At 40.9% G+C, this 16,545-nt stretch overlaps 1 protein-coding gene across 8 annotated transcripts in view; it reads right to left on the reverse strand.

The window, feature by feature from the left end:
• Positions 1-16,545, reverse strand: part of MAPKAP1 (MAPK associated protein 1) — a 238,696-nt gene that overhangs the window by 48,500 nt on the left and 173,651 nt on the right. For 7 of the 8 annotated variants that reach the window (XM_077768234.1, XM_077768233.1, XM_077768240.1 and 4 more), the window contains one exon: positions 13,668-13,775. The exons of the other annotated variant lie outside the window; for it this stretch is intronic. In XM_077768234.1, the coding sequence (XP_077624360.1) occupies positions 13,668-13,775 (108 nt within the window). The remainder of the gene's footprint in view (positions 1-13,667; positions 13,776-16,545) is intronic. 8 annotated transcript variants of the gene reach the window in all.

Here is a 16,545-nt window from a genome sequence, read left to right on the forward strand (position 1 = left end):
AATAAATAAAAAAACAAAATAAAATATAGCTATTTTCATAAAAATCTGTTAACATGTAATGGATTTATTATTACTTTTTAATAAATTCACAGTATTTAAAAGTTTCTCAGTTTTGATTCCTAATAAATAGATATAGCCCAGTATAAAAAAGCTCTTTGGGGTCCTGAATAATTTTTTTTTAATGTTTGTTTTTGAGAGAGAGACAGAGTGTGAGTAGGGAGGGGCAGAGAGAGATGAAGACACAGAAATCCCAAGCAGACTCCATTGTCAGCACAGAGCCCAATGTGGGGGTTGTACTCACGGACTGTGAGATCAAGATCTGAGCCAAAGTCAGACGCTTAACCAACTGAGCCTCCCAGGACCCCCCCTCAATAATTTTTAAGAGTGTAAAGGGGTCTAAGACGAAGTAGCTTGAGAGCCACTGCCTTTATTGGTTCTTATGCCATGTTTTCATTGTCCCTGGATAGCCTTCGGACATTCACGATGAGACATGAAAGCACAGTTACATATCTGACAACAACACAGACAGAAAGTGTGGATACACATTATAAGAGTAACAGGCTTGTTGTCAGGTGATCAGAACAAGGCTAATTATAACTAATGCTGTTTTATCTTTAAAATATGTTTTCAAATACATGAGTTCACTGAAACTGAGAGAAACTCAGAAGTACATACGTGACTTCCTTTCTGACAAATGGGCACTAAACTTTCAATAAATCAAAGTTCAGATCAAGAAGATGTGGTATATTTATACAATGGAATACTACATGGCAATGAGAAAGAATGAAATCTGGCCATTTGTAGCAACATGGATGGAACTTGAGGGTGTTATGCTGAGTGAAATAAGTCAGGCAGAGAAGGACAGACACCATATGTTTGCACGTATAGGAGGATTAGGAGGAACTTAATGGAGGACCATGGGGGAGAAGAAGGGGAAAAATAGTGGGGGAGAGGGAGGGAGGCAAACCATGAGAGACTCTTGATGCTGAGAACAAACTGAGGACTGATGGGTGTGGGGGGAGAGGGGAAGGGAGGAGGAGGGCACTTGTTGGGATGAGCCCTGGGTGTTATATGTAAACCAACCTGACAATAACCTATTTAAAAACAAAACAAAGTTCAGATGAATTCACTGTATGCTACTGGCAGATGTCTTATGTTTATAGATACAAACTACACAGGACTTTACACTTCATTTTATGGTTCAATGAGTCTTAGACCAAGTCAAAAAGCTTGAATCCAGTTTATAAGTTAAAACAACTTCAATCTCTCGTCTCCAAAAAGATCAATGCCAACTCTAGAACTCAACCAGAAGGCGACGATGGCCTTTGTTACATCTTCTCCTTTAAACTGTCTGTAGGGGCGCCTGGGTGGCTCAGTCGGTTAAGCGTCTGACTTCGGCTCAGGTCATGATCTCACGGTTCGTGGTTTCGAGCCCCCGTCCAGCTCTGTGCTGAGAGCTAGCTCTGAGCCTGGAGCCTGTCTTCTGATTCTGTATCTCATTCTCTCTCTGACCCTCTCCTGCGCACAATGTCTCTATCTCTCTCTCAAATAAATAAAACATTAAAAAAAGTTAAACGGTCTGTAGCAAGATGATGCTGTTGACTGATCCCACCAAGTTCACAATAGTCCAGCACCAACCAGAGCTGTGGGACTGTGCTAGTGCTTCAGGAACACAGGAGGATGGCAGGATTCCCAGATGATGGTGACGGGCAACCCACAGAGGGAATAGTATGGGGAAAACATGAAGTCCATAAAGTGTGAGCACTTATATAGGGATCTGCAAATGTTTGCATTTGGCTGGAGCAAAGAGTGTATGAAGGAGAGTAGTGGAAAATAAAATGGTCAGGGGTGGAGAGGATGAGTTCTTCAAAGGCAGAGCTAGTATCCATTGCAGGACCTGGCACACAGTAAAATACTGCTGTATAATAAATAAACCATCTTCTGCCCTCCTCTCTCCTACCCCTCCCCCAACACTGGGCTTGAACTCATGACCCTGAGATCAAGAGTCACATGCTCTACCAACTGAATCATCCAGACACCCCTGCCCTACTCTATCTTGATACATTACTGCTATTCCCGACATAGAACAATCCTTGCACTTCAGCTAAAATGGATCTTGCTCAGGTTATACCATTTGGCAGAATGTCCTTCCCACTCTTTAAAATGTATACACTTCAGTGCACCTGGGTGGCTTAGTTAGTTGGGCATTTGACTCTTGATTTTGGCTCAGGTCGTGGGATCAAGTCCTGTGTCGGGTTTTGCACTGGGCATGGAGCCTGCTTGGGATTTTCTCTCCCTTCCTCCCTCCCACCCCTCTCCTCCTCTCTCCTCCACTCGCCCTCTCTCTAAAAAATAAAATAAAATATGTACACTTCCAGGTATAGTCTAGAATCTTTCCTGATCCCTCTCCTGAAACCCTGTTGTTCTTGTAAGTCTCTTTTGTGATAAATATCTGTACTCTGCTTCTAGACAATGAGTTCCTTTGAGGGCAGGAACATTCTATCCTACAGAGCACAAAGCTGATGCTCAAAAAGTGCTGATGGTGGCATGAATGAAGTTTGATGCAACCACAGGTTAACCATAACAGTATACCTGAGTTTGTACACCATCTCCTGTATTTATCTTGGTTAACAGAACCTAACACACCATTTCTAGTCTTCCATTCGGACCACTCACCAGACTGAGATCCTGCCTCAACAACCACCACAATAGCAGTTAACATTTACTGAGTGTTTACTATACGCCAGATACTATGCTTGGCAATTTATCTTTTTTAAAGGTTAAATTTATTTATTTTGTGAGAGAGAAAGAGTGTGTAGAGGAGGGGAAGAGGAAGGGGAGAATCCCAAGTGGCTCTGCACTGTCAGCACAGAGAAAGACGTGGGGCTTGAACTCACATACCATGAAATCATGACTTGAGCCAAAGTCAGGAGCTTGACCCAGTAAGCCACCCAACCCAGGTGCCCCACAGGCTCGGCCCTTTAAATATGTTATCTCATTTAATTTTCCCAATGCCCTTAAAAGCTGCATATTATTATCCATGTTTTACAGGTGAGAAAAATGAGGCTTAGAATGTCACCCTGCTGATTCATCCATGCAATTAGTATAAGCTGGAGCTAAGAACTGAACCCATGTCTGTCTAATTCTAAAAATGTGCTGTTACCCACCACATAACCCACCACGTAACCCTTTGGGTAAAATGTTCCTTAGATGGGCTGTGAGTGTACAAATCCATGGGCCATAACAGTATCTAAGGAGAACACAATCATGCCTGGCCTTGCCAGAACAAAGAATCAGGGATAAAACCCAATTCTCTTCGCTCTTTCTGTAAGACTCCAAGCTGGTTGCATAAGTGAGTCAAGGAGAAAAACTCTCCCTTTGCTTTCTGCATCCATCACATTTTTTTTTCTAAAGGCCTTTTAAGTCCCTAAAGCCTCATAAGCCCCAAACTTCTCTTCTATTAAACACTTCCCTTTGGCTACTAGTCATTTTTGCTGGTCTCTAAAAAAGAATCAATAAGTGATATACTGTAACACACACATGCACGCAGGCATGCCCTCTGTAGTAATCTCTCCAAAGCCGTTAGGATCACATAGTAGGATATGCCCTTCACTGAATGTTCCATGCAACAATCAGGGTAGGGATCCTTGCTGTCAGGGCCTAATTGATTAAACTCTTGGAGTCAGAGACTTTCCACAGGGAGATTTCAGACCCTCAATAAATCAGGGTAATCTTGTTTTATAAGGTGATCAGAAAGAAACAGTTTCCGGTTTGTAGAATTTCTAAGAGTAGAATATGGAACCTGGGCCTTTGGGCTCTGCTTTCTAGATCCCACGCAGCCCTGTCTAAGCTCCCAGCGCTCTCACCCTTGCTCATTTCATCCCCCTCCACTCATTCATTCCTGAACACGTCAAGCTCCTTCTCAAGGCCTTCATATGAGCAGTCCCTTGCACTGGAACATTCTTCCCTTACTCACTAACTCCTTTTTATTCTTCTGCAGGAAAGCTTTCTCCTCTTCTCATGCTCCAGTCACCTGCTAGCTACTCTGTTATACTCTTTGTAGCAACTATCACAACTGTGGGCTCCATGATGTGCAACTCCTTTCTACCACCTCAGCACAGTGGCTGGCCTGGAGGAGGACGCCATCAACGTTAGGGGGAGGAATAAATGAATGTGTGCTCAGAATGAAACCAACCACCATTTAGAGGACAAAGCATGACCATCCAAGGGTCTGGGCCATTGGTTCATTACAGATTTGCTTGGACGTTAGGTTGATGACAGAATTCCTACAGTTTCCTCTTTCTCCAATGTGTCTTTGTTACTGTTGAAAACATAGGAAAAGAAGCCTGGGGTTTTTGACAATTGACATGACCAAATACCTAACAATCGTAATATTTGATCAACACTGAGGTCCTCTCACTCTTTCTCTCTCTCTGACTCCAGAGTCAGAGACTGAGGTCACACATGCTGGAAGAACCTCACCTCTCATCAGGAAATCACTACAGAAATGTCACCTGATGCATCACCAAACCATTAGTCAGGGGCTGCAGGGTGGACTGCGGGGCCAGGAGCTTACCAAAGGGATAAAAATCCCTGTGCCCTCACTTAGAGCCCATACAGGGTTTGTGGCTCGTCAAACATGTTTCCTTACTGCTCTAATGTACCAGTGTATCGCTTAATGAAAGTTCTTAATTGTAATTCAATTAATTACATACACAGAGTCCCCAATTACATTTTCCAATAAGACATTGGCTGTGGTACAGGTCTAAATGCACTTAACCAATTTCAATATATTAAGACCAATTTCCCTTGAATACTAATTACTACCTAATGATAAAATGAAAAGGGGGGAACTTTCAAGAAAGGGGGAGAGAGAAAAATGCAATTTGTGTGGAATTTCTCAGCCCACATAGTACAATTCAGACATTCATTACTGAAGAAGTAGGTGTGGACAGGGTGCAAGTTTGCTTCTAGTACAGGTCAGCATTTTGTCCTAGGTACCACCTGCCCTTGGTGCTGGCCATTGCCAAAGGGCCTGTGGGAGGTCTAAGAGGGAAAGCAGGAATAACAGGGAAGGAAGAGGCCACCGCACACAGGCAATGGACTAGCTGTGGTGTATGGGCACAGGCGCTCCCCTTTGTCTCAGACACACAGGCAGACAAACAATGGAAATGGTCAACACCTGCACTGTGCATTACACATCACTATGCGCTTTTAGTACACACAGATTCGCTTAATTCTCCCAACAGCCCTAAAGGATGGGGATTACCATCACATTTTACAGATGGGAAAATGAAGTTCACAGAGAAGCACTTGCCCAAGGTCATACCGGGCCTGTGAACATCTTGCTTTTCCCACTACAGCACAATATCAACCAGCCCACAATAACCAGAAAGCAAGAGGTGCGGACATACAGGTATTCTTACACTGGGGATAACGTTTCTGTTTCATTTAAATTCTGTTAGCATGCAGCAAGCAGGGAGCTACTGTCCAGTATCTACATGGAAAAACCTTCACCCGTATGAAAATTCCTTACAGTAAATACTTTCCCCCCAACCAAAGCCAGACACATAGCTGGCTTTCAGCAGTAACTCAACCTAAAATCCCTACCATGAACATCACAGGTCATTTCTATTTGTAGAGTTTATTTGCACAATCACATTTCCTTTTGCATTTAAAGACTGCTGTTGTGGTATAATAAAAGAGGCTTAAAGCCTTGGTATTTAAGTCACATGACAGAAATTGGAGAGATTAGTAATTTGTAGCTGAAGAAAGCAGAGCCTCCAGAAGCCAAATGGAACCACCAGGGAGTCTCCAGGGCTGGCACAGAGCACACACAGGAGGAGGGATCAGCCTGCTATGAATAAGCACCATGAAGAGGAGCTGGAAACACATCATGATTAGCAAACAGTCATTCACTGCCTATGGCTGTTTCCCCGCCTTCCTTCCTTACTCAGTTGTACTGGGCGGGGGGAGGCAGGCCCAGTACCACCATGAAGAAACACAGGCTTAAATACTCACCCAAATCCCTATTGTCTTTAAAAGCTATCACGTGCTTGCCCCCTGGAGCCCTTCTGAGAAGCCTGGAGAGGTCAGGGACTCAGGAGGCTCATCCCATCCAAGGGAATGACCCATACTTGACTGCAGCACCCGGATGGTTCCTGCCCTGGGTGAGGGGTGGTGGTGGTGGTGGTGGTCATAGCCCAGTGTGATCCATCCAGTGGGGTCAGTGATCAGACTGGGTTAAGGAGAAACCCTTCCGGACTCCAAGAAGTGGTCTGGGGAGGCTTTCTAGGCAGAGCTGCCTCCTCTTCCAGTCTTCAAAGGCAAACCAACAAAACTGAGAGAGGCCTCCCACAGACGAAGACCCAGAGACACTCTCCTAACACAGTCCACTTATCTAAGTGACTGTCCCCCTTGAGTTGAGGCCTTCTTCAGGATAGCCTTAAACTAAGGAAATTAAGGATTTCAGTAAGGCACTGAAATAATAGAAGGTCTCCTTTACAGATCAAAGGGGGATGAACTGGCATTTAGAGAACAATTGAAACCTCTTTGTATGGCGACTTCTACTTAGGAAATAAAATAATCAGATTCAACTGCTGCGCTGGACTTACTGGACAGAAGGCACAGTTTTCCAGCCTCCCACCCCCTCCATCATTATTCATGTGATCATGAGCAAATCATCCCTTAAAGCCTCGGTTTCTTCTATAAAATAAGGAGGATGAGCACAGTGACGTACAAGGTTATTATGGCAGCACTTGTATCTCATTTAATCCTCGAAAAACCCTTATAAAACAGACTCAACCACCTCCATTTACATAGGAAACTGAGGCTCGGAGAGGGAACATGAGTTGTGCAATGTCAGAGGCTGCGAAGGCACAGTGCTTTCAAAGCTCTATGCTGAACTACCGGAAGACTACTGAGTGATCAAACATTAAGGACAGTGTCTGACGTTTTGGTGGTACTCCATAAAGCCTATTTTAGCCCTGACGGTGGAAAACTTCCAAGTTTCTCTCTTAAAGTGCAGAGAATAAGTAGGTTCACGTTGCGTCTTTCTTCTAAGGACCTGGATGGGCTAACTACGTACGATCAGTGGGTAAGTGAAAAGGTCACTGGCAACATTTGGCACAAAAGGAAACTGAGGCTTAGTTTGGTGCCAGGATTTATATAGAGGCTTGGACAAGAATGGAAGTCTTCTAACGTTACATCCTCTCCAAAATGTACTCCTGCCTCCTTCTGGTCTGATTCCAGCTTCTGGCAGACAGTTGGCTGAAGGATGTAGTAGATTATCAGACAAGAATCCAAACTGGAAAGCTCAAGGACTTTGGCTTGTCATTTTCTTATTTAAGCCAAGATCCAAGCACAAATGTTAGCTCTCAGTCCCCAGGCAGAAACTCTTGTCATATCAGCTTCATTAGCAAGCTTCTCTCCCAGAGTGTGTAAGACCATTGTCATCACAATTCTTGGGATTGAAAATTTAGGTTATTCTATCAACATTATCAGGGTGGGCTTTGGAATCAAAGAGCTGAGTGAGAATTTTGGGTCTGTCATTCGTTGGCTAGCTAACTTTGGGTAAGTCACAACCTCTCTCCATAATTAGAATAGTATCTTGTAGGGCGGTTATGAAAATTACAAGAGCATTTGTAGGGGCACCTGGGTGGCTCAGCTGGTTAAGTGTCCAACTCTTGATTCCGGCTTAGGTCATGATCTCACAGTTCGTGTGATCAAGCCCTGCTTGGGATTCTGTCCTTCCCTGCTCGCACATGTGTGTTTGCTTGCACACCTTTTCTCTCAAGGTAAGTAAACTTTAAAAAAAAGAGAGAGAAAAAGAGAGCATTTGCAAAATGTCTAGCACAATGGCTTACGATAGAAGGCCTAAACAAATCATTAGAAAAACATCCTTTGATGTGGTTGATATAAAAGTATGCCCATCCCACTTGGAAGAAAAACCGAAAGGCTTATATCCACCTTCATGGTGGTGTGCTCAATCAAATGGTTTTACTTATAATATACACATCTCTTCTGGAACACCAAAGCATATTTGCTGGAAAGTACCCTGCCTCGAAGTTCTCTCATCTTATGACACAGATTACAGACTTGCCTGCCCTCCACTCCCCTTCCTCACTCCATTCTGTATCACTTCCTTCTCCCATCACACACCTCCTCGTGGACCCCGACAGGTCTATGATTCCAGATCTCCACATCTGTGGCCCATCTGCTCTGTCAGCCACAGAATGCTGCTTTCATTATTTATTAATTATAGTTAACATTTATTGAGTGTTTATTATGTGCCAGGCCCCATTCTAAAAGCTTTATGATTATTAAAACTCACTGAATTCTATCAACCTTATGAGGGCAGATAAAGTACTCAAGAAAGGTTAGGTAACTTGTTCAAGGTCACACAGCCAGCAAGTGGCAGGGCCAGAATATAAACTGCCTTTACTTAATCTAGTTTAACAGCATAGTCCCTTAAAACTGCCTCATAGATGTTCACAATTTAGTTCATTTCCATAATGGCTTTATGGGGGTGCCTGGGTGGTTCAGTCAGTTAAGCATATGACTCTTGATTCTGGCTCAGGTCATGATCTCACAGTTCACGGGATCAAGCCCTGCACTGGGCTTAACACTGACAATGCGGAGCCTGCTCGGGATTCTCTCCCAATCTCTCTGCCCATCGCCTAATCACACGTGGTCTCTCTCTCAAAATAAATAAACACTTAAAAAATGCTTTATGGGCAGCAAGCCTGTCCTGATAAACATACCAACTGAAAGAAAAAAATTCTATTTTTGAAATATTTTTGTCTCAGCCCAACTTTTTCTTCCCCCCAACTTTTTAATATATAGCTATTAAACTATTCTTAATACTGGGAGAACAATATTTGTTTCCTCATTGCAATTTCTATTTATAATAAAACAAATATTGAGGTGCCTGGGTGGCTCAGTCGGTTGAGCATCTGACTCTTGATCTCTGCATAGGTCTTGATCTCAGGGTTGTGAGTTCAAGTTCTGCACTGGACCACCCAGTATGGAGCCTACTTAAAATAAATAAAATTAAAAAATATTTTTAAAAATCCTTCTCTAGAAAAGGAGTAAACTGCTTTAAAATTTTACTTCCATTTTACAAAGATTAGTTATAATATTCCACTGATTTCAAATCACTGACTGCCTGTGCCTTTTATAAGTGCTGGGAAAGGCTTCTTTCATGAACACAGTGACTTTGACTCAGAGCGAGACAATTGGAATTTCTTGCAAATCCTTTAAGATGCTGAGGCTCACAGATGTCACACAAGTTATTTAAGACTGTGCTCATGCTTAGAAGTAGAGTGAGAATAAGAGCCCAGATTTCAAAGCTTTATCTACCAATCCTCACAGTGCCTCTCTCCTAGAATGAAGATTGGGCCTCATCTTCAAAACAAAACAAAACAAAACAAAACAAAACAAAACAAAGCAAAACAAAACAGATTTGAAATCATGTATACTATGAAATACTGTGGCATAGTTAAAAAAGAGGTGAAAGATTTAAAAAAAGACAAAAAACAGAAAGAGGTGAATTTATATGTGGAACAACACGTGGATTAACATGAAATAATCTCTACAGCGTATTGTTAAAATGAAAAAACATTAATGGTAAGTTTGCTATCATTTGTTTCTAAAAAGGGGAAGTACAAATGTACGTGTACGTTGCACACATGTGAGCATGTATATGTGTGTAAGTATGTACATCCATAATCAGAACATGCTTGCACATATACAGACGATGTCTGGAAAGACACCAAAGAAACTGGAAACGACTGTGGTCTCTGGAAGGAGAATTAGGGGAGAGAAGAGAGGCCAAGTTTTCACTAGAGACACTCTGTGATCTGAGGAATTTTTTTTTACGTGAAGAAGTATTACACATCCAACAAATTCAGGAAGATGCTAACAAATGACATCTCCTCTTAATCATTTAACAAGGAGTCAACATTCAGAAACAGAATCTACTACAGACTTCCTATCTGTGAATCAGTTTCCCCAGTTTGTTTTGGACTAGATTGTTTAAAGAATGAAAGAAAATGACAGCGAGGTAGGGATTACCCACTTACATCGAGTTAAAAAAAATTAGTTAAGCAAGTTACAAAGACGCGTGCTATTATAATTCTCCCTTTGGTGTGCCATCATGTGGCACTGCACATGGTTGGAGATTTCAAGCGTCACAAGGACTATTAAACTAAGAACTACTCTCATTATGTAACTTTTATCTACATCAATCTGACCTTATTGCTTTTCTTCTTAGAAAGTCATGGATGCTCATGATGAAAACTCCAGAAAGTATAATAAGTATAAAGAGGAACAAAAATGAATTACACAGAATCTTGCCAACTAGAGACCACTATTCATATTTTTGACACTTTCTTTTCTTTTTGTTTTGTTTTTACATAGTTGATATTAGTCCACTGTGCTTATTTTGTATCCTTGACATTTTTTCCTCCTTAATATTACATTAAAGTTATTTCTCCTGTTATGAAAACTCTTCATAAACACAACTTACAACAGTTGAATAATATTCCACATCTCCTGAAGTGACTTCCTTTTTAAAAAAATTTTTTTAAATGTTTGTTTATTTTTGAGAGAGACAGACAGAGGGTGAGTGGGGGAGAGCTGTCAGCACAGAGCCGACACGAGGCTTGAATCCACAAACCATGAGACCATGACCTGAGCTGAAGTTGGATGCTCAAATGACTAAGCCACCCAGGCACCCTGATGATTGTTCTTTTAATCTGCTATTGTGGCAAATTATCCTGACTGCGTTTTTCTAATGTTAAACTAATCTTGAACTCTTTGAATAAACCCAACTTGGGAATGCTGTATTATTCCCTTAATATAATACTGAATTCAGCTTACTATTTTGTTTAGGATATCTGCATCTATTTAATTCTGTGCTGTATGGTCTTTATTAGGGTTTGGTAATAAGACTGAGACAGTTTTTTAAAATGAATCAGAGAGCGTCACTTCTTTTCTTTGGAATGGGTGATGTAAGATTGGAGTTATTTCTTCCTGAAGTGTTTGGCAGAACCGGCTAGCGAAATCATCTAGACTTGAGTTTTCTTTATGGAAAGGTTTTTAATCGTGAACTCCATTTTCAAAATAGTTATGGGAATATTCAAATTTTCTGTTTCTTCTGTCAATTTTGGTAAGCTGTCTTTTTTTTTTAGGGATGTGTCCTTTTCATCTACATTTTCACAATTTTTGGTATGGAGGTTTTTCAAAATAATTTATTATTTAATAGCTGCAGGGTCTGTAGTTTTTAAACAGATAATAAAAGTATACCTCTTTTTTATTTTTATTACTATTTGTTTCTGTTATTTCTCTTGTCTTTGATCCATTTTACCAGAGGTTTAGTAATTTATTAGTGTTTTCTAAGAACTTTGGTTTTGATGTCCCTAAATATTCTATTTCATTAATTTCTGCTCTTTATTGCTTCTTTCCTTTTATTCTCTTTATGTTTCTTTATTTGGTTTCTTTTCTAATTTCTTGAGCTAAATGCTTAGCTTATTACTTTTTGGCCTTTCTTCTTTTGTAACATATGAATTTGAAGGTTGTAAAATTTTCTTTAAATATTGTAGTCCTCAAATTCAGATGATGTCAGGACAAAAATGTTCCTAGGTATTGATCTCCTTTCTTTTGGTTCAATCTTCTTCCAGATATAGAACATTATTTTATTTCTTGTGCTTTCTGATGACTTCAGGGTGATGATTTATGTACTTTAATCAGCTTAAAAAAATCAGCTTTTTAAGTTACCTTCAGTGGGAGAATTTGTTCAAATTACTTAGTCTGCCTTTACCAAAAGGTGATGCCCTGCACAATTTTCGAATATAGAGATATACCTTAATTTACCTGACTACTCTTCTAGTGTTAGACATCATAGATGTCTAACAACTATCATTACACATAAATATTTTTTGCATTTTAGATTTTTTCTCCTTAAGATAGATTTCCCAAAGCAGAAATGCCAGGGAAGGGCACTTGGGTAGCTCAGTTGGTTGAGCATCCGACTTCAATTCATGAGTTTGGGCCCCGTGTTAGGCTCTGTGCTCACAGCTCAGAGCCAAGAGCCTGCTTTAGATTCTGTGTCTCTCTCTCTCTTTCTGCCCCTCCCCTGCTTATGCTCTCAAAAATAAATAAACCTCAAAAAATTAAAAAGGCAAAAAAAAAAAAAGAAAGAAATGCTGGGGAAAACATTTTTAGGTCTCTTGATACTTTCAGTTATATTAACTTACCCTAGTCACTGGTATTTGAATATGCCTATTTCTCCCCAGCAATAAGGACTCTTTCTGAAATACATGGCTTATTTAATTGATGAAAAGAGTTATATTGTTGCTTTAAAATGTTTCCATCTTAGATTACTGATAGGGATAAAGATTTTTTGTTAAATTTACTTGAATTTTTGGAGCAACTGGGGATCTAATTTTTATTTCTTTGTATATTTATGTAAGATATGTATAACTGGCTGCAGACCGTAGGGATACCAACCTTCTACCTTTGAGAATTTGTTGCTAAGTGCAAGATCACGTTTCACCACTCTGTGCATGCCTCTGCCATGGCCCCTGGTCAATGAGTAGCAGGCTGGTCTTGCTTAGAGGGCTGGTGACATGACTAAAAACTGACATTCATTCATTCATTCATTCATTCATTCATTCTTTCTTTCTTTCTTTACTAAGTTCCTACAGTATTGGCCTATAGTGGATGATGAACAAATACTTGCTGAAATACTGAGGAACAACCTGGTATGAGTCAAGGACGTGCTCACAGACTTGCCAATCTAGTGGGGGAAGACAATCAATCATGGAGAAAAATATATAAACAGAAATATATATATGATGAAGCAAAAGTAGTATGTTCTGCAACAGAACCTAACAGGGTACCCAAATGAGGAACGGACTCGGTTTAGGTGATGGGGGACAGGGAGATCACAGGTGGCCTTTTTGAAGATGCGACACTTGAACGGAGACATAGGGTGACAAACAGTTAACTGGAGTGGGGGAAAATGTGTTCCTGACAGAAGAAACAGGCTCTGTAAATGCCCCAAAGCAGGAATGACCGTGGAGAACTGGCTGCCATAATCTCAGTTTTCATGTCACCTGTCCCTTAAGTCACTGGGAGTATAGAGGAGGTGATGCCAAAGATTCACAACTTGGAAACTAGAGAAAAAAAAATGAAAGAAATTAACTGAAGTTTTAAAAGGGTTTACAGCACAGTTCTGGGGACCACTACATTGCCTCCTGGTAAGAAGTACGCAAACAGAATTCTCTAAAACTGGAAGTCTGAACAGTGATACCGACAGGGCCCAGTTGTTTTATATATAAAATAGTCTTTCCTCAGAAAAGGCCTCATATTTATTTCTAAATAAAGCAGTTTCCAGGGCTGCTCCTAACTTAGGAAGATATAGTTTAACAGAAAAATATTAATCACAGAATGCTAAACAGGATGCAGACTTTTTACCCAAATGCATAAAATCAATCATTTCACTTTGGGACACACTTTTGGCACGGAGGCTGAGATGCACCTTGGAAAACAAAGTCATTTCAAAGCTGCCGAGGGAAGCCAGGCCAGTGAGTGTTCCCAGACACGGGGCTCCTAAGCATGTTTGCAATGGACAAAGCGGGCATGGAGCGAGGAGGCCAACATACTGTTCTCGCGGACCAGGCAGAACTCCCATGCGCTCTGGCTCTCCAAAGTGCTCTCCAGGTCCACGGCGACATTAGGCTCACTCTGCTTCTCCAGGCGGTACTGAGGGCCTGGAAGATCAAAGGGGCAGGAGGAGGGGAGGAAGTCTGAAACAGTGAAGTTAACATTGAAAAAAAAATACCACATACTGGCAAAAAGCTGAAAAGCATTAGGAAAATGCTGAAGTCTGTCTGAGGGCTTAGCTATCCAAGAAGGAAGAGTTTGGGGTTTTTTCCCCATAAGGTTTCACACACTTGTCTGTTCTATTATCAGCTCTGTTTTTGCTCAGCTCCCCCAATAGAGGTAAGAGGTGGATGGCTTTTGAGTCAGACCGACCTGGAATCACAACAGGGTTACCTGGTTTCTCAGGAGGCAGGTAACCTACGCTGGTGGAGCTTCTGTTTCCTAATACATAACGGGGGAATGCTTATACCTGAAAGATTATTGTGAGGATTACAGATGATGCAGGAAGAATACTTAGTAATGCACCTGCCTCATAGGAAGCACTCCTACAGAAGTACTTATTAATAATCATTATATAATAATGCATAATCAGTTGTAAGCAGGGATATAGTATGTGTAGAATTCTAACATGATGACAGCCCAAAAATTCAAAAAAATTTAAAAAGCAGGTGAGGTTAAAAAAAAAATCTCTGATTTCAGGGTTACAGTGATACAAAGACAGTAGCTGCTGATTCATGTTTTTGTTGAAACATTCATGAAAATACAAAGACACAGGTTCAATAATACGGGAAACCAGGAATACTAGCCAGCCTATGTCACATAGGGGGCTCTGGCAGATCCTAATAAAAACACTGTGACATTTTATACATTTATTCATGTATTTCTTTGTCAAGCCAAATGACAATCTTGTTCTCAGATAAACCTAACGGGTCCAATGATCAGATTCAAAAGACTACTCCTGTTGTTAATGGTTATTGAAAAGATTAGAGCTGTAAGAAACGGTCTTATTATTTTGACTCTGAAAGGCATGTTTGGTCAGACAGAGGAGAGGTGTGGGAGATCTGAGGAGAGCATCAGAGGCCTTCCAGGGCTCCCGGGCAGAACACGTATTTTTAGATATGTTCTTCAGCTGTTGTCAACTTGTTGTTATTCACATCCAGTGCCTCTCCCTCAGCAGTCAGGGCATTTCACTCACCTCCTCCACGTCATTTTCCTCCCCAGTGTTCTGTGTTCATCGAGAGCACTGTAGTTTCATGGTACAAGTCCCTCTTTTCTCTAATTGGTATTTCATTAGCAATTCTCAGAATGATTACACACCTTCAGTCTTTTTTACACTACACATAGCTCTTAAACTTTTACTAAGTAAATAATGCTCACAACGTTTATACAACCGTTTATGCAAATGCATGTTCAGAAGCCTGCATGATTCCTACAAAGTCTAAGATGCTATATTCAGGTCAAGAGGGTACTGCTTTTCAACATTATACACCAGTCAGATTTTCATTTAAAAAAGATTTAGCAAATAAAGGTATGGAAATACAGGTAATTCCTAGTCTCCAGTATCTGTCACCTGCCAGTGACATTTGTCAAGTACCAGGCATGTTTCTTGCTGATTCCTGATGCCTCCACAGTCACTGGTGGAAGTGATCACAGGAAAATCGTGCCCAGCTGAACTTTCAGAAAACTTAGTTGGTGAGAAGATTCCTACCCACCCTCTCCTCTCCCCTCCTGAACATCTACCTTTCGTAGCTGTGGGCCTCTTCAGCCCATTAGAGGGGAAGGAGTCACTGATGAACCTAGGCAGCTGCTTTCTAAGGCACTGGCCTGTTACACCATCTTGGGCTGCCCCATCTCCAGTACCTCCCAGCAACACATCCACCTCTATGAATTTACAGTGAAATCAGGTACAAAGTCAAGCTATAACAATTCATTTTTTTATGACAGCCCAAATTTGGGAACACCCTAGACGTAACAACACGGGATGATTAAACCAAATACTGTGAAATACCGTAAAGGTATTAAAAGTGATATTACAAAAATACTTAATTTTATAAAACATGTTTATAACATGCTATTTTACAAAAACGGCAAATTAGAACACAATGTATGCTGGATGGCTGCAATTGTGAAAAAATATATGTAAAGTCACAAGGGGCAAAAAGACTGCAAAGTTATTTCCAAAATGTGAATAGTGCTGGGGCACCTGGGTGGCTCAGTCAGTTATTGGCTCAGGTCATGATCTCGAGGTTCGAGGTCTATGCTGACAGCTTGGAGCCTGCTTCAGATTGGATATATCCCTCTCTCTCTCTGCCCCTCCCCCCTCATGCTCTATCTCTGTCTCTCTCAAAAATAAACAAACATTAAAAAATGTGAATAGTAAAAAAACTAGAAAAGAGAAAATTTAAAAAAATGTGAATAGTGCTTGTACTGGATAGTGGGATGATGAATTTTTATTTTTCCTTAGTGTTTTTCTGTATTTGTCTTATTTCCTATGATAAATAAAGGCTACTTTTATAATTTAACATACATCACATATACTTTCAAGTCTTCTGATTTCTTACTACACCATTTTTCTGATGATGCCATAATCACCACACATATGGCATTTCACACATGATAATTTAATCAAACCAGACATTTGTCCATTTACATAGACTGCTATTTTTTTCCTAAGTAACCCTGTAACTGAGGCTTGCTTAGTCTGACTCTGAGCGCAGTATACAGGGGATTGGGCTTTTGGAGCTGTCTGCTGACAGGTGGACTGTAAACGAGCCACCCCCTTCCTGATCGCTGGAAGCCCAGGCCTGGCTCCATCAGGGTTATTTCAGGCTGGTCTCCTTTGCACTCTTTTCCCTTCAGTCTCTGCAGCTGTCTGGG

Source organism: Crocuta crocuta, unplaced genomic scaffold (assembly GCF_008692635.1).
Source record: "Crocuta crocuta isolate KB4526 unplaced genomic scaffold, BGI_CrCroc_1.0 scaffold35, whole genome shotgun sequence".
Lineage (NCBI taxonomy): Eukaryota > Metazoa > Chordata > Mammalia > Carnivora > Hyaenidae > Crocuta > Crocuta crocuta.